Raw genomic sequence first — 23,289 nt, forward strand, 5'->3', positions numbered from 1 at the left:
AGGGCATCTAGGAATCTTTGGGTTGTCTGAGAATTTATAGCTCAGCTTTTGATGATCCTTGGTTGGGGTCTGAGCAGATGATTTGCAAATGTAATAAAATGGTGGTCCGATAGTCCAGGATTATGAGGAAAAACATTTAGATCCACAATATTTATTCCACGGGACAAAACTAGATCCAGGGTATGACTGTGGCAATGAGTAGGTCCGGAGACATATTGGACAAAACCCACTGAGTCGACTTTTCCATGTGATTATTAAAGTCAAAAATGTTAATATTATCTGCCTTGACGACAAGGTCTGATAGGAATTCAGAGAACTCAGTAAGAAACTCTGTTTACGGCCCAGGAGGCCTGTAAACAGTAGCTTTAAAAAGTGATTGAGTAGGCTGCATATATTTCATGATTAGAAGCTCAAAAGACAAAAATGCAGTAATTTCTTTTTTTGGGGGGGGGGGGTAATTAACAGCAATAGAGGAGGTCTTTATTCCAGTGAGATTACTAAAGAGAACACCGCCATGTTAACTTTTGCTCAACCTAGATTGAGGAACAGACACAGTCTCAATGGGGGTAGCTGAGCTGACTACACTGACTGTGCTAGTGGCAGACTCCACAAAGCTAGCAGGCTAGCATTGTATCTCTAAATGCCAGGGGTTTACGAAACATAACTAAAAGAAAATCACTTTTTTTATTTTGTAAACACTAATTCAGATTTTATTCTACTTTTATTCTACTCTACTAAAAATAACTAAGACAGTGGTAAATGTGTTTAATAAAAATTATTTAAAAAAAAATAAAACGTATTAGTGTTTACAAAATAAAAAAAGTGATTTTCTTTTAGTTATGTTTCGTAAACCCCTGGCATTTAGAGATACAATGTTTAGTGCATTGAATTCAAAACATTGCATAACTTGACAAAAATAAAGTAAAAATAAGACAAATACAGTGTAGTGATATGCATAAAAGGTTAACTAGTCAGATTCTAGTTTCTGGAAATCACAATGGAAAATACTGTTTATTATAGTCACGGGTCTAACCACTCAGCTGGTACTACTGTTTATTATAGTCACGGGTCTAACCACTCAGCTGGTACTACTGTTTATTATAATCACGGGTCTAACCACTCAGCTGGTAATACTGTTTATTATAGTCACGGGTCTAACCACTCAGCTGGTAGTACTGTTTATTATAGTCACGGGTCTAACCACTCAGCTGGTAATACTGTTTATTATAGTCACGGGTCTAACCACTCAGCTGGTACTACTGTTTATTAAAGTCACGGGTCTAACCACTCAGCTGGTAGTACTGTTTATTATAGTCACAGGTCTAACCACTCAGCTGGTACTACTGTTTATTATAGTCACGGGTCTAACCACTCAGCTGGTAGTACTGTTTATTATAGTCACAGGTCTAACCACTCAGCTGGTACTACTGTTTATTATAGTCACGGGTCTAACCACTCAGCTGGTTGTACTGTTTATTATAGTCACAGGTCTAACCACTCAGCTGGTAATACTGTTTATTATAGTCACGGGTCTAACCACTCAGCTGGTACTACTGTTTATTATAGTCACGGGTCTAACCACTCAGCTGGTACTACTGTTTATTATAGTCACGGGTCTAACCACTCAGCTGGTAATACTGTTTATTATAGTCACGGGTCTAACCACTCAGCTGGTAATACTGTTTATTATAGTCACGGGTCTAACCACTCAGCTGGTAAAACTGTTTATTACAGTAACGGGTCTAACCACTCAGCTGGTAATACTGTTTATTATAGTCACGGGTCTAACCACTCAGCTGGTACTACTGTTTATTATAGTCACGGGTCTAACCACTCAGCTGGTACTACTGTTTATTATAGTCACGGGTCTAACCACTCAGCTGGTACCTCTGTTTATTATAGTCATGGGTCTAACCACTCAGCTGGTACTACTGTTTATTATAATCACGGGTCTAACCACTCAGCTGGTACTACTGTTTATTATAGTCATGGGTCTAACCACTCAGCTGGTACCTCTGTTTATTATAGTCACGGGTCTAACCACTCAGCTGGTACTACTGTTTATTATAATCACGGGTCTAACCACTCAGCTGGTACTACTGTTTATTATAGTCATGGGTCTAACCACTCAGCTGGTACCTCTGTTTATTATAGTCACGGGTCTAACCACTCAGCTGGTACTACTGTTTATTATAGTCATGGGTCTAACCACTCAGCTGGTACCTCTGTTTATTATAGTCACGGGTCTAACCACTCAGCTGGTACTACTGTTTATTATAGTCACGGGTCTAACCACTCAGCTGGTACTACTGTTTATTATAGTCACGGGTCTAACCACTCAGCTGGTAATACTGTTTATTACAGTCACGGGTCTAACCACTCAGCTGGTAATACTGTTTATTACAGTCACGGGTCTAACCACTCAGCTGGTAATACTGTTTATTATAGTCACGGGTCTAACCACTCAGCTGGTAATACTGTTTATTATAGTCATGGGTCTAACCACTCAGCTGGTAATACTGTTTATTATAGTCACGGGTCTAACCACTCAGCTGGTACTACTGTTTATTATAGTCACGGGTCTAACCACTCAGCTGGTACTACTGTTTATTATAGTCACGGGTCTAACCACTCAGCTGGTACTACTGTTTATTATAGTCACGGGTCTAACCACTCAGCTGGTAATACTGTTTATTATAGTCACGGGTCTAACCACTCAGCTGGTAATACTGTTTATTATAGTCATGGGTCTAACCACTCAGCTGGTAATACTGTTTATTATAGTCACGGGTCTAACCACTCAGCTGGTACTACTGTTTATTATAGTCACGGGTCTAACCACTCAGCTGGTACTACTGTTTATTATAGTCACGGGTCTAACCACTCAGCTGGTAATACTGTTTATTATAGTCATGGGTCTAACCACTCAGCTGGTAATACTGTTTATTATAGTCACGGGTCTAACCACTCAGCTGGTAATACTGTTTATTATAGTCACGGGTCTAACCACTCAGCTGGTAATACTGTTTATTATAGTCACGGGTCTAACCACTCAGCTGGTAATACTGTTTATTATAGTCACGGGTCTAACCACTCAGCTGGTAATACTGTTTATTACAGTCACGGGTCTAACCACTCAGCTGGTACTACTGTTTATTATAGTCACGGGTCTAACCACTCAGCTGGTAATACTGTTTATTATAGTCACGGGTCTAACCACTCAGCTGGTAATACTGTTTATTATAATCACGGGTCTAACCACTCAGCTGGTACTACTGTTTATTACAGTAACGGGTCTAACCACTCAGCTGGTAATACTGTTTATTATAGTCACGGGTCTAACCACTCAGCTGGTACTACTGTTTATTATAGTCACGGGTCTAACCACTCAGCTGGTACTACTGTTTATTATAGTCACGGGTCTAACCACTCAGCTGGTACCTCTGTTTATTATAGTCATGGGTCTAACCACTCAGCTGGTACTACTGTTTATTATAATCACGGGTCTAACCACTCAGCTGGTACTACTGTTTATTATAGTCATGGGTCTAACCACTCAGCTGGTACCTCTGTTTATTATAGTCACGGGTCTAACCACTCAGCTGGTACTACTGTTTATTATAATCACGGGTCTAACCACTCAGCTGGTACTACTGTTTATTATAGTCATGGGTCTAACCACTCAGCTGGTACCTCTGTTTATTATAGTCACGGGTCTAACCACTCAGCTGGTACTACTGTTTATTATAGTCATGGGTCTAACCACTCAGCTGGTACCTCTGTTTATTATAGTCACGGGTCTAACCACTCAGCTGGTACTACTGTTTATTATAGTCACGGGTCTAACCACTCAGCTGGTACTACTGTTTATTATAGTCACGGGTCTAACCACTCAGCTGGTAATACTGTTTATTACAGTCACGGGTCTAACCACTCAGCTGGTAATACTGTTTATTACAGTCACGGGTCTAACCACTCAGCTGGTAATACTGTTTATTATAGTCACGGGTCTAACCACTCAGCTGGTAATACTGTTTATTATAGTCATGGGTCTAACCACTCAGCTGGTAATACTGTTTATTATAGTCACGGGTCTAACCACTCAGCTGGTACTACTGTTTATTATAGTCACGGGTCTAACCACTCAGCTGGTACTACTGTTTATTATAGTCACGGGTCTAACCACTCAGCTGGTACTACTGTTTATTATAGTCACGGGTCTAACCACTCAGCTGGTAATACTGTTTATTATAGTCACGGGTCTAACCACTCAGCTGGTAATACTGTTTATTATAGTCATGGGTCTAACCACTCAGCTGGTAATACTGTTTATTATAGTCACGGGTCTAACCACTCAGCTGGTACTACTGTTTATTATAGTCACGGGTCTAACCACTCAGCTGGTACTACTGTTTATTATAGTCACGGGTCTAACCACTCAGCTGGTAATACTGTTTATTATAGTCATGGGTCTAACCACTCAGCTGGTAATACTGTTTATTATAGTCACGGGTCTAACCACTCAGCTGGTAATACTGTTTATTATAGTCACGGGTCTAACCACTCAGCTGGTAATACTGTTTATTATAGTCACGGGTCTAACCACTCAGCTGGTAATACTGTTTATTATAGTCACGGGTCTAACCACTCAGCTGGTAATACTGTTTATTACAGTCACGGGTCTAACCACTCAGCTGGTACTACTGTTTATTATAGTCACGGGTCTAACCACTCAGCTGGTAATACTGTTTATTATAGTCACGGGTCTAACCACTCAGCTGGTACTACTGTTTATTATAGTCACGGGTCTAACCACTCAGCTGGTACTACTGTTTATTATAGTCACGGGTCTAACCACTCAGCTGGTACTACTGTTTATTATAATCACGGGTCTAACCACTCAGCTGGTACTACTGTTTATTATAGTCACGGGTCTAACCACTCAGCTGGTAATACTGTTTATTATAGTCACGGGTCTAACCACTCAGCTGGTACTACTGTTTATTATAGTCACGGGTCTAACCACTCAGCTGGTAATACTGTTTATTACAGTCACGGGTCTAACCACTCAGCTGGTACTATGAGGTGATATTTCAGAGTCTTGTATGTCCAAAAATGGGAGATAGGTTATATTGATCTCAAAACTAGATAATGCTTGTTTTATTATATGTAATGTATAAGACTTTCTTTTTGGATCTTGCTGATAAGCTTACTGAGCTGCAAAACAAGTATACAAATGCACAGCTTATAATAGCTGGAGACTTTAATGAAACACCTGATAACTCTTTAGATAGATTTCCACCTAGAATAGCTCAGAGATCTCAGAATAGTGACATCATCACCTCATTTGCATTAAACTGACAGCGATTGAAACATGGCTCTTCTTTAATACGAACTTAAACAAATACTCCTGGTGTAATAGGTCAATGACGGTCAGATCCAGAATTGATCTGTTTCTCATTTCTCCCCCACTTTTACAGTATGTACAAGAAGTAAATCATAAACATGCTCCTTTGACTGATCATAAAATGATATTATTGAAGTTAGAATGTTCTGAAAAACATTGTGGCATTCGAGGATACTGGAAACGTAATAATTCACTCCTAAATGATCCAGTCTTGAACAAGAGCATAAAGAACTTGATCATAGACTCGTTTAATTAACTCAAATGATTTAGAAACAAACATGGAAGTAATATGTGAAGAGGAGTTTTCTATAGTAGAGAATAGAGTTGCTCTAAAATCTATGAAGAAGGGCAAAGCACCTGGAACAGACTGTCTTTCTGTGGACTTTTTTCAATAATGCCTAGCTAATGGTGAGATGATTACTACCATGAAACCAGGGGTTATTTCCTTAATACCAAAACCTGATAAAGATCCCCTTTTCATAGATAATTGGAGACCTATTACATTATTAAAAACAGATTATAAATTGATAACTTTAGCATATGCTAATAGACTTAAAATGGGCCTAAACACATCAGCTGTAACATTAGGTTAGTGTTAGACTTGATTGATTACGCTGATTCAGTTGACTCAGTTGACTATTATTTTATTCCTCCACTTTTCTAAAGCATTTGATACAATTGAACACAAATTCCTAATACATTCGTTGTACACTTCTGGTTTCGGGACTAACTTTGTCTCTGTTATCAATATGTTTTATAAAGATATTAATGGTTGTATTATGAATAATCATAACACATCTAAAATATTTAATATTCACCGTAGTGTACGCCAGGTTTGCCCTATTTCAGCATTCTTAGTCCTTTTAGTTGTAGAATTACTATCTATTAACATTTTAAACAACCCTGAATTATAAGGTATTTCAATATTTTGAAAATAAATTTAAAATATCTCAATTAGCAGACGATACAGCTCTATTTCTAAAAGACAAGGATCAGGTTGCTATTGCACTTAATATCATCAAATCATTCTCTTCTGCTTCTGGTCTGGAACTGAATTTAAATACATGTGAAATAGTGTCCCTGCATGACTCAAATTACCAACCTTTTGAGGTTATTCCTGTGAAAGATAATGTGACATATTTTACATGGTGAAAAACCATATTGTCCGTCAACAACTCAATTTCTCTCAGAGACTAAAGAAAACAAAATCCATCTTTAATAACTGTCTCCAATGTGACCTTTCTAGTACTGGAAGGGTTTAATTTCCCAAATCAGAGGGTCTGTCACGACTTTATATAGAAAAATAAACAACACAAACATAAGTCTGTAATATCAAACCAAAGAGCCGATGGTGGGCTTGAAGTACTAGATGTCATTGATATCAACAATACCTTTAAAGTGAAATAGATTAAAAAAAGATGTATGCTTAGCTTGGAATCTATACTGTACTTCATTCCCTGTCATATTTTTATGAAATTGGGTGGTCTTCAATGTTTGTGGAAGTTCAATTATTCTCCAACAAAATGACCCCTCAAATTGTCCATATTTCATGACCAAGCCCTTTTCGCCTGTGAACTATGTTATGTCCACAGCATCTCCCCACACAAGGCACTTCTGTGGAACAACAAAGATATTGTTGTTAAAAACATTAAATATTTCTTTCCTAAGTGGTTCGAAATAATATTATTTTTGTGCTTGATTTATTTGATAAAGATGGAAATATACTCTCTTATAGGAAGTTCTTAGAAACATAGAATTTACCAATATATTAGAAATAATTTAATTCTATATGCAAAGCAATACCTTCAGGACTTAATCAATTAATGAACTCTCATTTGTGTTTTGGCGAACGTCACGATAAATGCACAACTTATGTTAGGTTTCCCCCTGCTGGATAAGAAATATAATAATACATTCATAAAGAACTTTTTCACTCAAAAACAAGATCTCTCCTAGAGGGAAATTCTTCTGGAACGCACATATTACTGAAATTGAATGGAAGAAAGCCTGGTTGTTCAAATGTTGTATATCAAATAAAGTAAAAGAGATTCACTTTAAAATATTGCACAAAATATATCCTTGCAATAACTTCTAAATTCATGGATTTGGAAGACATATGGCTTTACTGTGATAAAGAAGGAGAAACTATCATACACATTTTATGTTTGTGACTCTGTGAAGTTATTTTGGAGCGAGTTTAGTATTTACATTTTTTATTTCATCAATGAGACCCATACAGCACCCGATGTCAGGACTAATCTAAAGTTGATACCATCGATGTGCCATCTTCTGTTTGTAGGGAGGGTAGAGGGAAAGGATATTATAGGAATTGTGGTATTTATATAACATTTCCCATAGAATAACAAATATTCTGAGAATACACACCACTATGTGTACATTCAGAGGGTAGCTGGTCTCTGTATTACAGTTCTACTGAGTATTTATACCACTGAGCTGTTCTGACTGAAACTAAGCATTTATATAAGGTCATTTAGATGTTATACATGGTCATACCTAGTTATAACCACTTATAACCGTAGACATAAGGTACACAAGGTCTTCCTTGTGTACCTTATTTTGTTCAGAACTGCAACGGCAGCCTTCCCTCTCTTAACTAGAAGAGAGAGTGTAGCAGGGATCGGACCAACACGCAGCGTAGCCAGTGCTCAACATGTTTAATTAAACGAAACAGTGAACACTTACAGCGATACAAAATAACAAAAAAGTGGCAAACCGAAACAGTCCTATCTGGTGCAGACAAAACACAAAGACAGGAAACAACCACCCACCAAATCACAACACAAAACAAGCCACCTATATATGATTCTCAATCAGGGACAACGATTGACAGCTGCCTCTGATTGAGAACCATATTAGGCTGAACACAGAAACAGACAAACTAGACACACAACATAGAATTCCCACCCAGCTCACGTCCTGACCAACACTAAACAAGCAAAACACATAAGAACTATGGTCAGGACGTGACCATAGAACAAGTTGATTGACAAAGTCATGGAAGTTTTTAACAAATGAACAAATGAATATCTCTGCCACTTCCTCTGTGGATGACGTGTATTGAGAAACAGATATCTCTAACTTAAACAGAAAGGTTTTTATGGGGGATTTTGTATTCTTATGCTACTTAGATCATATAAAATAAATGTGTGAAGCTTGAATTCAATTGCACACACTATGCATTCATTCCCTCTGTCACAAAGGAATTTATGGCTGATTTAATAAGATGAAATCGTCAACCCGGTTTTAGTCAACCCTGGTTTAGTCAACCCTGGTTTAGTCAACCCTGGTTTAGTCAACCCTGGTTTAGTCAACCCTGGTTTAGTCAACCCTGTTACTTTATTTGGCACTTAATAGGCACTTTGAATGTTAAAATTAGGTGAAATATAAAGTCGTTTTTTTTACCAAGTTACACTTCTCAAAAGGCTCAAAATTGGTAGAACTACACAGTTACAGTATCAAGTCATGAAGATTGAATGAATTAATTGATTTTATTTGACAAATGTAAAATACATTTAATGTTTCCTTAGCCGAGTAGAATACATGTATATAAAAATCATAGACGATAAAAGGCACAATTGTCTAACAACATGGCAATTTTACATCAGAAGTTTACCTCTTTAAACCTTTTTGAATCACAAATAGATTCATTCAATGGTTAATTAAATTATTAATTAAATGGTTTGATCAGATTTTTTTATTCATAATCACCTACAATACACATGTTATTATTTATCACCTAATGTGTTTGTTAATTCATCAAGGACCATTTCCATCTGTGGTACTACTGTTTTTTTACTGTTTCTTGCTCTATTCTCTTCTTTACCAAAATAGCAATAGCTGCTATACCACATACCCCAGCCAACAGAATTGGTCCTGTATCAAGGCCACTGCTGCTTTAGCAGCAACAAGTAATTTAGCCTCAGCTAATATTGCCCCAACAGCTGCTACTGAAGTTAAACCTATTGCAAAAGTTTCTCTTGTTGCTCTTTTCCATTTCCTCTTTTCTTCATCACGTCTCCTCCATTCTGGCTCCCGTATATCCTCCTCCCTTCTCTTCTCCTCCTCCATCTCCTGTTTCTTTCTCTCTTCCTCCTCTCTCAATTTCCTCTGAACCTCCTGGTACATCTCATTGGTGTAGTGCTCTCCCCCATTCATCTCCACCATCTCTTCTATCTTCTTCAGCAGCACTCTGATCATTATTGAGACAATGGTACCTTCCCCAACAACTTTTGATCAGTTCCTGAATTGAAACACAATGTTTCAGACACTCTTCAACTGTTTTCCCCTTCAACTGATCTTTACCAGTGAACAGAATGATGGTGTACTTTGAGGCTTCTTCTCCAAAGTTCTCCTGGATCCACTTCACAGTGTTCTGCTCCTCCTCTGTGAACCTCACACCCAGTCTGATCACCAGCAGGAAGGCGTGGGGTCCTGGGACTGACATTTCTATACACCTGACTATCTCACTTTTCATGTCTTCTTGAGACATCGTTGTGTCATAGAGCCCCGGGGTGTCGATGACTTCAATCTTCCTCCCTTCCAACACTCTACTCTGTTTCTCACAGTGATCAGTCACAGACACAAGAGAAGCCTCCACTTTAAACCCCTCCCACCCCAGGATGGTGTTTCCTGTTGCACTCTTCCCTGATCCAGTCTTCCCAACCAGAACTATCCTCAGATCAGCTGGCTGTCCTGAATCTGTGGAAATACAAATGGTAACACATGTTATCATTGTTAGTTACTAAATTAATTAAATTAGATTCACAGGAATCACAGGAACCATATTCAGCTAACAGCAACAGTGAAGACTAGCTATTGCATCACTAGTTGTATTTGTCCGATACTGTTATCTTACCTGCATGGCTGTCATTCTCCACGGGATAGGGTGATGAAACACCTATGGTTGTGGATCTTTCACGTGGGCAGTATCCATTTACAGAACCTGAAATGAAATGTTTTGTCCTAATATCTTTGCAACATTGATTCAAGTATTAAATAGTATACTCTGAAATATGCGTTATTCATGAGAGAATAATGTGATGTGGATTTCTGTACATCGGTTGGCTTGGTGATGATGTGCATATTCTGTTTGTTATAGTATAAAAAAGGTTAAACATTCACTGTTTGACAACAGAGGGAATTGGGGTTTATTAATTCTCTGACCATTCACCGAAGTATGTCGTCCCTTCCTTCTCAAGTAAAGGAACTAATATTTCTACTTGCACATCATCATCTATCACTCCAGTGTTAATTTGCTTAATTGTATTTACTCTGCTACTATGGCCTATTTATTGCCATACCTCCTCACGCCATTTTCACACACTGTATATAGACTTTTTTTTTTTTCTATTGTGTTATTGACTGTACGTTTGTTTAATCCATGTGTAACTCTGTGTTGTTGTTTGTGTGTCGCACTGCTTTGCTTTATCTTGGCCAGGTCGCAGTTGTAAATGAGAACTTGTTCTCAACTAGCCTACCTGGTTAAATAAAGGTGAAATAAAATAAAAATAAAATAATCTATAGTAGACATAAAACAATGCATGTATAATTATATATCAGGTTCAGATTTATAGCTGTACAGTTTTTCTAATTGAATGGAACTTTTCAAAATGTTTTCATAAATCACATCATATGTTATTAAGCTGTTATTAGTCAAATAAAAAACATGAGCTGACGCACACCCAGAGAAACGTATTTTATGTAGAGGTGCTGACTAACGGAGAATAAACTATAAGCTATAAAAATTAATACTGTCACACACTCCATATATAAACTCCCAGTCATTTATTGGATAAATCACCAACATTTCTTCATCTCTGTGCCTTCTTCAGGGTCTGGTAATGTGTATGTATCTGGTAATGTGTATGTACCTGGTAATGTGTATGTATCTGGTAATGTGTATGTATCTGGTAATGTGTATGTATCTGGTAATGTGTATGTATCTGGTCATGACCATGCTTAACATTTGTATAGTAAATATTATACCATCTTCTTCAGAGTAATGTCATGAATGCTTGAACCAGGTTATGTAGACAAACAGTGCAATTAGTAGCAACCAATAACAATAGTGAGGAGTGTGTCATAATTATTACTTTCATTATAACTAATTGAGTGAAACTGTTAAAAAAACAATAGTTAATGGCATATTGAATATATTAGTGTATTGTTATCATATGGAAACATAATTGAATAGTGTACATTATATAAGCATCAACGTACATTATTTTTAAATTCAATTTCAACATATTTAATTGTTTCCTATTTCATAATTTTTTTGTTGTTACATGTAATATTTTGGTTCAACCTTAATGTATAATGAGCATCATCAACAGGGGGAACATATTGGGTTTACGCTAAAAAGCTGTAGAAACAATATATCAATTTATAAGACTTGTTCATAAAAGAGAGAATTGTTCATAAGAAGGACCTGAGGTCAAAGTCAATATTCAGACCACTAGGGGTCAATGTGTTTAGATAGGATATCCAGTAAGCCTCTCTTTGTAGTAGTAGGATCTCCATGTTACCTCCTCTCCTTGGTAGAGCAACATGCTCAATGCCTGTGTATCCACAGACAGCTCTAACTCTGGCTCCTCTACCAACGGTGAGTGGTTTTTCTACAACAGGGGGCGGGGACACAGGGGACAACGTCGAGGACAACACTCCCAGCACGTAAGAGGGTGAATCATAAGGGGTTATGACCCTGACATCAGCTCACCTCAGTGTTCTCAATAAGGGGTTATGACCCTGACATCAGCTCACCTCAGTGTTCTCAATAAGGGGTTATTACCCTGACATCAGCTCACCTCAGTAATCTAAATAAGGGGTTATGACCCTGACATCAGCTCACCTCAGTGTTCTCAATAAGGGGTTATGACCCTGACATCAGCTCACCTCAGTGTTCTCAATAAGGGGTTATGACCCTGACATCAGCTCACCTCAGTGTTCTCAATAAGGGGTTATGACCCTGACATCAGCTCCCCTCAGTGTTCTCAATAAGGGGTTATGACCCTGACACCAGCTCACCTCAGTGTTCTCAATAAGGGGTTATGACCCTGACACCAGCTCACCTCAGTGTTCTCAATAAGGGGTTATGACCCTGACATCAGCTCACCTCAGTGTTCTCAATAAGGGGTTATGACCCTGACACCAGCTCACCTCAGTGTTCTCAATAAGGGGTTATGACCCTGACATCAGCTCACCTCAGTGTTCTCAATAAGGGGTTATGACCCTGACATCCTCTCACCTCAGTGTTCTCAATAAGGGGTTATGACCCTGACATCCTCTCACCTCAGTGTTCTCAATAAGGAGTTATGACCCTGACATCCTCTCACCTCAGTGTTCTCAATACGGGGTTATGACCCTGACACCAGCTCACCTCAGTGTTCTCAATAAGGGGTTATGACCCTGACACCAGCTCACCTCAGTGTTCTCAATAAGGGGTTATGACCCTGACATCAGCTCACCTAAGTGTTCTCAATAAGGGGTTATGACCCTGACATCAGCTCACCTCAGTGTTCTCAATAAGGGGTTATGACCCTGACATCAGCTCACCTCAGTGTTCTCAATAAGGGGTCTTGACCCTGACATCCTCTCACCTCAGTGTTCTCAATAAGGGGTCTTGACCCTGACATCAACTCACCTCAGTGTTCTCAAAAAGGGGTTATGACCCTGACATCAGCTCACCTCAGTGTTCTCAATAAGGGGTTATGACCCTGACATCAGCTCACCTCAGTGTTCTCAATAAGGGGTTATGACCCTGACATCAGCTCACCCCAGTATTCTCAATAAGGGGTCTTGACCCTGACATCAGCTCACCTCAGTGTTCTCAATAAGGGGTCTTGACCCTGACATCCTCTCACCTCAGTGTTCTCAATAAGGGGTCTTGACCCTGACATCAGCTCACCTCAGTGTTCTCAATAAGGGGTCTTGACCCTGACATCAGCTCACCTCAGTGTTCTCAATAAGGGGTTATGACCCTGACATCAGCTCACCTCAGTGTTCTCAATAAGGGGTCTTGACCCTGACATCCTCTCACCTCAGTGTTCTCAATAAGGGGTCTTGACCCTGACATCAGCTCACCTCAGTGTTCTCAATAAGGGGTTATGACCCTGACATCAGCTCACCTCAGTGTTCTCAATAAGGGGTCTTGACCCTGACACCCTCTCACCTCAGTGTTCTCAATAAGGGGTCTTGACCCTGACATCAGCTCACCTCAGTGTTCTCAATAAGGGGTTATGACCCTGACATCAACTCACCCCAGTATTCTCAATAAGGGGTCTTGACCCTGACATCAGCTCACCCCAGTATTCTCAATAAGGGGTCTTGACCCTGACATCAGCTCACCTCAGTGTTCTCAATAAGGGGTTATGACCCTGACATCAGCTCACCTCAGTGTTCTCAATAAGGGGTTATGACCCTGACATCAGCTCACCTCAGTGTTCTCAATAAGGGGTTATGACCCTGACATCAGCTCACCTCAGTGTTCTCAATAAGGGGTCTTGACCCTGACATCAGCTCACCTCAGTGTTCTCAATAAGGGGTTATAATTTGTACCCACTGAATACATTGATGACTTTGACGTCCAGATAGATCTATTCAAGTTTTCCGTAATCTGAGATTGCGTGAGTTCTTTGATAAGAGTGAAACTACATGACTCCACTTGAAATGTCATCCTCAGTGAGATGTATACATACAGTTGAAGTCGGAAGTCTACATACACATTTACATTTACATTTAAGTCATTTGGTCACGATGGCTACACCCACCCGTAGCACGCGCTCCAGCAGGTGTATCTCACTGATCATCCCTAAAGCCAAAACCTCATTTGGACGCCTTTCCTTCCAGTTCTCTGCTGCCTGCGACTGGAACGAATTGCAAAAATCTCTGAAGTTGGAGACTTTTATCTCCCTCAACAACTTTAAAAATCTGCTATCCGAGCAGCTAACCGATCGCTGCAGCTGTACATAGTCCATCTGTAAACTACCCACCCAACTTACCTACCTCACCCCCATACTGCTTTTATTTATTTACTTTTCTGCTCTTTTGCACACCAGTATCTCTTCTTGCACATGATCATCTGATGATTTATCACTCCAGTGTTAATCTGCTAAATTGTAATTATTCGATTTATTGCCTACCTCATGCCTTTTGCACACATTGTATATAGATTCTCTTTTTTCTACCATGTTATTGACTTGTCTATTGTTTACTCCATGTGTAACTCTGTGTTGTTGTCTGTTCACACTGCTATGCTTTATCTTGGCCAGGTCGCAGTTGCAAATGAGAACTTGTTCTCAACTAGCCTACCTGGTTAAATAAAGGTGAAATAAATAAAAATAAATAAAAATAGTTAATGTTTGCTTTAGTTTGCGCGCTAGCTCTGCAAATTCCCCTAGTGTGTGAACCCTGCCAACATAAAAATAAATAAATAACATTGCTATGGACCTGCTATGGATTGACTGGATTAACCTCACGTCAGTTACGTACATGTCCCTTTCGGACAGTAGATACGAACTCTCTATTACCTTGCCAGCTAAAGAACTGGCAGTGGATCAAACCATTGTGCGGCAAAGGGCGGGGGGGGTCGCAATCTTTTGAAATTTAAATGCGCTATTAAGTGTCTATAATCAGCACAAGTGCTTTCATTGCGTATTATTAATATTATTGAAATTACATAGTTATGTTTACAGTGATATATTGGGGGGGACAAATCATATTTTTCCCAAGATGGGGGGGTCGTGTCCCCCCCGTCCCCCCTGGGATTTCCGCCTATGGGTCAATGGTTCTGTGATCAGTGGTGCAGAGTAAGAAGGATTATGTGAATCAGCTATGGATATATATATATATATTTACACTCTTTATCATAACACTTAGTACATCATAGACATCAAATGGGGAAATGAAGATACAGTCTGTGTCTGTTAGTGCATCGTTCTCTACAAGGTCATGTGACTAGAGGATTCTAGTAGAATGATTTGCATTTTCAGAGATGATCCTTTCTAATAATTGTCCAGCTGAAGCTAAATGGTTATTAAAGTACCACTATAGGCTAACATAGCTGACCTGAGTTGTAAATATAAACAACAAGAGTTGCCTGGTAATGTGTATGTATCTGGTGATGTGTATGTATCTGGTGATGTGTATGTATCTGGTGATGTGTATGTATCTGGTGATGTGTATGTATCTGGTCATGTGTATGTATCTGGTCATGTGTATGTATCTGGTCATGTGTATGTATCTGGTCATGTGTATGTATCTGGTCATGTGTATGTATCTGGTCATGTGTATGTATCTGGTCATGTGTATGTATCTGGTCATGTGTATGTATCTTCCAAATCTTGGCATGTTCTCAAACCATTACTGTCCATGATATCGGCATGGTTACGGATTCCACATTAGGACCATTGGGGAGATGCAAATGGCCGCCCTCCAGATAACAAGGCATTAGTGTGAAATAAAACCCAACATCTGATCTGAGGCTTTTGACCATTCCATGTTCTTAATCATTGTTGGGGAAAAATTGATCCAGATCAGATGTTGGGTACTATATTTATTTAATAGTATATGAATCCTATCAATTAAAATGTCAAATTTGGGCGCAATAAATGTGATTAATTTCTCAGAGATCAAATTATATTTTTATTATATAACACAAGAATTAATCTTCATTTCAAAACAATCTGAGATGGTGGATGTGGAAATTTTATTTCTTCTGGTCTTCTGAGGTGAAATAGGTGCCCATGCATTCATAACCTTTAACAGCGGCTAATGCAGCCCCTGCTGCTAACGACCATGGAGAGCTGAACATGGCTCCCAAACCCAATGCAGCCGTACTGGCAAGCGCTGACCACTTGCAGTCATTCAATTTCTCTTCTCTTCTTCTTCTTTCTTCCTCTTCCTGTCTCCTCTCTCTCTCTCTCTTCTCATTTTCCTGTCTCTTCCTCTCCTTCTCTTCTTCGATCTTCCTCTGGACCTCCTGGTACATCTCATTGGTGTAGTGTTGTCCTCCATTCTTCTCCACCATCTCCTCTATCTTCTTCAGCAGCTCTGGGACCTGAGTGTTGTCTTTTCTCTTGTCATTATTTAGGGAGTGATATCTGCCCCCACAGATATTGATGAGTTTCCGTAACTCTTTGCTCTCAGCCAGAAACTCCTCCACTGATTTACCCTCCAGTTGATCTCCATATGTGAACAGCAAGATGGTGTACATTGAGGCTTCTTCTCCAAAGTTCTCCTGGATCCACATAACAGTGTTCCTCTCCTCCTCTGTGAACCTCCCCAGTCTGATCACCAGCAGGAAGGCGTGGGGTCCTGGGACTGACATGTAGATGGCCTTTTCTATTTCACTTTTCATCTCTTCTTGAGACATTGTTGTGTCATAGAGTCCCGGGGTGTCGATGACATCAATCTTCCTCCCATTCACCACTCCACTCTGTTTCTCAGTCTGTGCAGTCACAGACACTGGAGAAGCCTCCACTTTAAACACCTTTTTTCCCAGGATGGTGTTTCCTGTTGCACTCTTCCCTGATCCAGTCTTCCCCACCAGAACTATCCTGAGGTCAGAGAGCTGCCCTGAAACTGTGGAAACAGACAAGAAGTGCTTGAGTTGATAGTGTCTTGATTAAAGGCTACTGAAAACTGTGTGTGTGTGTGTACCTTGGCATTGACCAGTGAAGGCTTGCAGACAGAGTGTCAACAGGAACATAGTCCTCTGAGTCCCTCCTTTTCCTCGTTCCATCTCTGTTACAATGGCCAATCAAAAACATGGTAAAAGACGAAGACCTCATTACAATGACCTCATCTTTTTTGTCCGAGTTCCATTTTTTGCAAATGAGGATAAACTAAATTAGAATTTCTTCTCGGCTATTTAACTTTCAAACAATCTAAAGTATAAAGAGAGTAATGATGTGTGGTATAACTGTCCTAGATGTGTGGAGACTATAAAGAGAGTAATGATATGTGGAATAACTGTAGAGGTAACAATCCTAGATGTGTGGAGACTATACAGAGAGTAATGATATGTGGAATAACTGTAGAGGAAACAATCCTAGATGTGTGGAGACTATAAAGAGAGTAATGATAAGTGGTATAACTGTCCTAGATGTGTGGAGACTATAAAGTGTCACGTTCCTGACCTGTTTTCTGTTGTTTTGTATGTGTGTGATGGTCAGGGCGTGGGTTTTGGGTGGGCAGTCTATGTTTTCTGTTTCTATGTTGGTTTTGGGTTGCCTGGTATGGCTCTTAATTAGAGGCAGGTGTTTTGCGTTTTCCTCTAATTGAGAGTCATATTAAGGTAGGGTGTTCTCACTGTTTGTTTGTGGGTGATTGTCTCCTGTGTCCTTGTCGGTGTACCACACGGGACTGTAGCGTTTGTTCGGTATTTGTGTAGTCTGTTTTCCCTGTCCGTGCGTTCTTTGTGTTTTATGTAAGTACTCTCGTTCAGGTCTGTCTTCTTCGTTTTGTTGTTTTGTAAAATATTCAAGTGTTCTTCGTGTGTTTAGTTTTGTCTTGTAAATAAAGTTTCATGATGTATTCACAACCCGCTGCGCGTTGGTCAAATCCATGCTACTCCTCTTCTGATGAGGAGAAGGAGGAAGCGCGTTACAGAATCACCCACCAAACCCAGATCAAGCAGCGGGTTAACGGACAGCGCACGAAGCAGGATTTATGGTCTTGGGAGGAGATCATGGAAGGAAAGGGACCATGGGCTAAAGTGGAGGTGAATCACCGCCCATGGGAACAGCGGGAGGCAGCTCGGAGAGCGGAGGTGACCGGAGAGAGGAACCGGCATTATGAGGGGGCACGTCTAGCACGGAAGCCCGACTACCCAAAAATTTCTTGGGGGGGGCTAAGAGGTAGTGGGCCAAGGGCAGGTAGGAGACCTGCGCCCACTTCCCAGGCTAACCGTGGAGAGCGGGAGTACGGGCAGACACCGTGTTACGCAGTAGAGCGCACGGTGTCTCCTGTACGTGTACATAGCCCGGTGCGGGTTATTCCACCTCCCCGCACTGGTAGAGCTAGTTTGAGCATTGAGCCAAGTGCCATGAAGCCGGCTCTACATATCTGGCCACCAGTACGTCTCCTTGGGCCGGCTTACATGGCACCAGCGTTACGCATGGTGTCCCTGGTTCGCCTACAAAGCCCGGTGCGGGTTATTCCACCTCCCCGCACTGGATGGGCTACGGGGAGCATGCAACCAGGTAAGGTTGGGCAGGCTCAGTGCTCAAGGGAGCCAGTACGCCTACACGGTCCGGTATTTCCGGCGCTACCTCCTCGCCCCAGCCCAGTACCACCAGTGCCTACACCACGCACCAGGCTTCCAGTGCGTTTTAAGAGCCCTGTTCCTCCTCCACGCACTCTCCCTATGGTGCGTGTCTCCAGCCCAGTGCCTCCAGTTCCGGCACCACGCACTAAGCCATCTGTTGTTCTCCAGAGCCCTGTACGCACTGTTCCTTCTCCCCGCACTCGCCCTGAGGTGCGTGCCCTCAGCCCGGTACCTCCAGTTCCGGTACCACGCACCAGGCCTATAGTGCGCTTCGAGAGGTCAGTGTGCCCTGTTCCTGCTCCCCGCACTAGCCTTGAGGTGCGTGCCGTCATCCCGGTACCTCCAGTTCCAGCACCACGCAGCAGGCCTACTGTGCGCCTCAGCAGGGCAGAGTTGGCCGTCTGCCCAACGCCTTCTGCACTGCCTGTCTGCCCAGCGCCGTCTGAGCCATCTGTCTGCCCAGCGCCGTCTGAGCCATCTGTCTGCCCAGCGCCGTCTGAGCCATCTGTCTGCCCAGCGCCGTCTGAGCCATCTGTCTGCCCAGCGCCGTCTGAGCCATCTGTCTGCCCAGCGCCGTCTGAGCCATCTGTCTGCCCAGCGCCGTCTGAGCCATCTGTCTGCCCAGCGCCGTCTGAGCCATCTGTCTGCCCAGCGCCTTCTGAGCCATCCGTCTGCACAGCGCCTTCTGAGCCATCCGTCTGCCACGAGCCATTAGAGCCGTCCGTCAGTCAGGAGCCGCTAGAGCCGTCCGTCAGTCAGGAGCCGCTAGAGCCGTCCGTCAGTCAGGAGCCGCTAGAGCCGTCCGTCAGTCAGGAGCCGCCAGAGCCGCCAGCCAGTCAGGAGCCGCCAGAGCCGCCAGCCAGTCAGGAGCCGCCAGAGCCGCCAGCCAGTCAGGAGCTGCCCTACAGTCAGGAGCTGCCCTACAGTCATGAGCTGCCCTACAGTCATGAGCTGCCCTACAGTCATGAGCTGCCCTACAGTCATGAGCTGCCCCACAGTTAGGAGCTGTCCCTCAGCCCGGACCTGCCAGAGTCCCTCAGCCCGGACCTGCCAGAGTCCCTCAGCCCGGACCTGCCAGAGTCCCTCAGCCCGGACCTGCCAGAGTCCCTCAGCCCGGACCTGCCAGAGTCCCTCAGCCAAGACCTGCCAGAGTCCCTCAGCCAGGACCTACCAGAGTCCCTCAGCCAGGACCTGCCGCCCCTTATCCCGGTGCTGCCCCTTCATTTAGGTGGTTTTAGTTGGAGGGTGGTCATTGGGAGGGGAATACAGAAGCGGGGAGTGACTATGGTGGTGTGGGGACAGCGTCCGGAGCCTGAGCCACCACCATGGTCAGATGCCCACCCAGACCCTCCCCTGGACTTTGTGCTGGTGCGCCCGGCGTTCGCACCTTGAGGGGGGGGGTTCTGTCACGTTCCTGACCTGTTTTCTGTTGTTTTGTATGTGTGTGATGGTCAGGGCGTGAGTTATGGGTGGGCAGTCTATGTTTTCTGTTTCTATGTTGGTTTTGGGTTGCCTGGTATGGCTCTTAATTAGAGGCAGGTGTTTTGCGTTTTCCTCTAATTGAGAGTCATATTAAGGTAGGGTGTTCTCACTGTTTGTTTGTGGGTGATTGTCTCCTGTGTCCTTGTCGGTGTACCACACGGGACTGTAGCGTTTGTTCGGTATTTGTGTAGTCTGTTTTCCCTGTCCGTGCGTTCTTTGTGTTTTATGTAAGTACTCTCGTTCAGGTCTGTCTTCTTCGTTTTGTTGTTTTGTAAAATATTCAAGTGTTCTTCGTGTGTTTAGTTTTGTCTTGTAAATAAAGTTTCATGATGTATTCACAACCCGCTGCGCGTTGGTCAAATCCATGCTACTCCTCTTCTGATGAGGAGAAGGAGGAAGCGCGTTACATAAAGAGAGTAATGATATGTAACTCCTAGATATGTAATGAAAATATGTCAATCATTATTTTAACATGCTGGTAACACGTTGTATAAAAGTGATAATGCCCTGGAAGCCGGTGTTTGGAGGAAATATTGGCTTTGTGACATGATTTGCAACACCTAACAACACCCGTGCCATTAACACTGCCTTGTCCGTCATTATCACTTAATTATAATTTGTCTCATCAATTTGTCTTTCTAAAAATCTAAACTCTAAAAAATATGAATGCTATGTGGTATAACTGTCGTTAAACACATTCCCTTCCCAGGTCAACATAATGTTCCCATAACATGTATCAAGATCAAATCACATTCTAAACATGGTTATTTATGCATGAACGTCAACAGACCTGGTATCAATTAAATATTTACTTGATGTTGTGCTATAGTTGTTAAAGAACTGTAGATTGTTGTACATTTAATTAGTGAGGTACTTAAGTTGAATACTCACTTTTAGTGTCGTTGTACTAATCTGTTGATTGTTGTCCCCTGTTGTGACTGTGAGAGCCTATATTCAGTTAGGTTTCGTTTTCCTCGTAACTAGTCATTTCTAGCCAATGGGTGAGTGTTGCTAGGCAAAAATAATTCAATTCAGGACAGGCAGAGGATGAATTCTGATTGGGTGTCGCTGCATATCAACCTCCTCCTTACAAATTAACTTTGGCTGTCTGCCCAGAGTCAGAAGGTATACCAAATCTCTGAGTAAAATGAAATGTGTCTGACACCTTTAGGGGAAAAGGTATATGATTGATTTTTTTTGTGTGGTTTTTTTTTTACAGCATTTTAAAATGTAACTATGTAGTTGTTTAGCCTGGTCCCAGATCTGTTTGTGCTCTTTCCAACTCCATTGATCACTACATACTGTAGTTGTTTTGCCTGGTCCCAGATCTGTTAGTGCTCTTTCCAACTCCATTGGTCACTATCAAGCCATGACAATGAGTGAGAAGGAGTTGTAATGATAGCACAAACAGACTGGCACTCAGGGTATTAGTGGCCTAGGTCTTCTAATGTAATCATTGTACATCATTTAGTTAGTAAGGTAGTTAAGTTGAATAGTCACTGTTAGTGTAGTTGCATGAATCTGTTAATTGTTGTCACCTGCTGAGAGGTGAAGCTATTAGCTGGACCTTACAGGTAACTGACAAAATAAAGGAAACACCAACATAATGAGTCTTAATAGGACGTTGGGCGCCACAAGACGCCAGAACTGCTTCAATGTGCCTTGGCATAGATTCTACAAGTGTCTGTCTATTAGAGAGATGTGACACCATTCTTCCACAAGAAGACACCCTCAGCAGGGTCTGAAAGAAACTTTTTGGGACCCCGCACTGGCATCTATTTTACTCTAGCTGTGTTAGGTTAAATCAGACTCTACCTGTCTCTACCCTTGCCCCTTGCAGTAGACCTCCACCAGTGGATATCAACCAGGACTCTGTCTCTACAGTAGACCTCCACCAGTGGATATCAACCAGGACTCTGTCTCTACAGTAGACCTACACCAGTGGATATCAACCAGGACTCTGTCTCTACAGTAGACCTACACCAGTAGTTATCAACCAGGACTCTGTCCCTACAGTAGACCTCCACCAGTGGACATCAACCAGGACTCTGTCTCTACAGTAGACCTACACCAGTGGTTCTCAACCAGGACTCTGTCCCTACAGTAGACCTACACCAGTGGATATCAACCAGGACTCTGTCCCTACAGTAGACCTACACCAGTGGATATCAACCAGGACTCTGTCTCTACAGTAGACCTACACCAGTGGTTCTCAACCAGGACTCTGTCCCTACAGTAGACCTACACCAGTGGATATCAACCAGGACTCTGTCCCTACAGTAGACCTACACCAGTGGATATCAACCAGGACTCTGTCTCTACAGTAGACCTCCACCAGTGGATATCAACCAGGACTCTGTCCCTACAGTAGACCTACACCAGTGAATATCAACCAGGACTCTGTCTCTACAGTAGACCTACACCAGTGGATATCAACCAGGACTCTGTCTCTACAGTAGACCTACACCAGTGGATATCAACCAGGACTCTGTCCCTACAGTAGACCTACACCAGTGGATATCAACCAGGACTCTGTCCCTACAGTAGACCTACACCAGTGGATATCAACCAGGACTCTGTCCCTACAGTAGACCTACACCAGTGGTTCTCAACCAGGACTCTGTCTCTACAGTAGACCTACACCAGTGGTTCTCAACCAGGACTCTGTCCCTACAGTAGACCTACACCAGTGGATATCAACCAGGACTCTGTCCCTACAGTAGACCTACACCAGTGGATATCAACCAGGACTCTGTCCCTACAGTAGACCTACACCAGTGGTTCTCAACCAGGACTCTGTCCCTACAGTAGACCTACACCAGTGGATATCAACCAGGACTCTGTCTCTACAGTAGACCTACACCAGTGGTTCTCAACCAGGACTCTGTCCCTACAGTAGACCTCCACCAGTGGATATCAACCAGGACTCTGTCCCTACAGTAGACCTCCACCAGTGGTTCTCAACCAGGACTCTGTCTCTACAGTAGACCTACACCAGTGGATATCAACCAGGACTCTGTCCCTACAGTAGACCTCCACCAGTGGATATCAACCAGGACTCTGTCCCTACAGTAGACCTACACCAGTGGATATCAACCGGGGCTGGTAGGACCCC

At 42.2% G+C, this 23,289-nt stretch overlaps 1 protein-coding gene and 1 pseudogene across 1 annotated transcript; both read right to left on the minus strand.

The window, feature by feature from the left end:
• Positions 1-9,493: 9,493 nt before the first annotated feature.
• Positions 9,494-15,795, minus strand: LOC120038189 (annotated as a pseudogene).
• Positions 15,796-15,974: 179 nt separating this feature from the next.
• Positions 15,975-21,149, minus strand: LOC120038202 (GTPase IMAP family member 7-like). Its single transcript, XM_038984062.1, has 3 exons — positions 21,066-21,149; positions 17,084-17,167; positions 15,975-17,005 (listed from the first exon to the last, which is right to left on the minus strand). The coding sequence occupies exons 2-3, from the start codon at positions 17,163-17,165 to the stop codon at positions 16,131-16,133; spliced, it is 957 nt and encodes a 318-aa protein (XP_038839990.1). The 5' UTR covers positions 17,166-17,167; positions 21,066-21,149; the 3' UTR covers positions 15,975-16,130.
• Between the last annotated feature and the right edge of the window lie 2,140 nt (positions 21,150-23,289).

The sequence above is a fragment of the Salvelinus namaycush genome, unplaced genomic scaffold (genome assembly GCF_016432855.1).
Source record: "Salvelinus namaycush isolate Seneca unplaced genomic scaffold, SaNama_1.0 Scaffold21, whole genome shotgun sequence".
Classification (NCBI taxonomy): Eukaryota; Metazoa; Chordata; class Actinopteri; order Salmoniformes; family Salmonidae; genus Salvelinus; species Salvelinus namaycush.

Excerpts from the sequence above, each read along its gene's own strand:
- LOC120038202 (XM_038984062.1), bottom strand. The coding sequence starts at position 17,165 with ATGGAACGAGGAAAAGGAGGGACTCAGAGGACTATGTTCCTGTTGACA. Across the intron at positions 17,006-17,083 it reads CTTCACTGGTCAATGCCAAG|TTTCAGGGCAGCTCTCTGAC; the intron begins GTACACACACAC and ends CTGTTTCCACAG.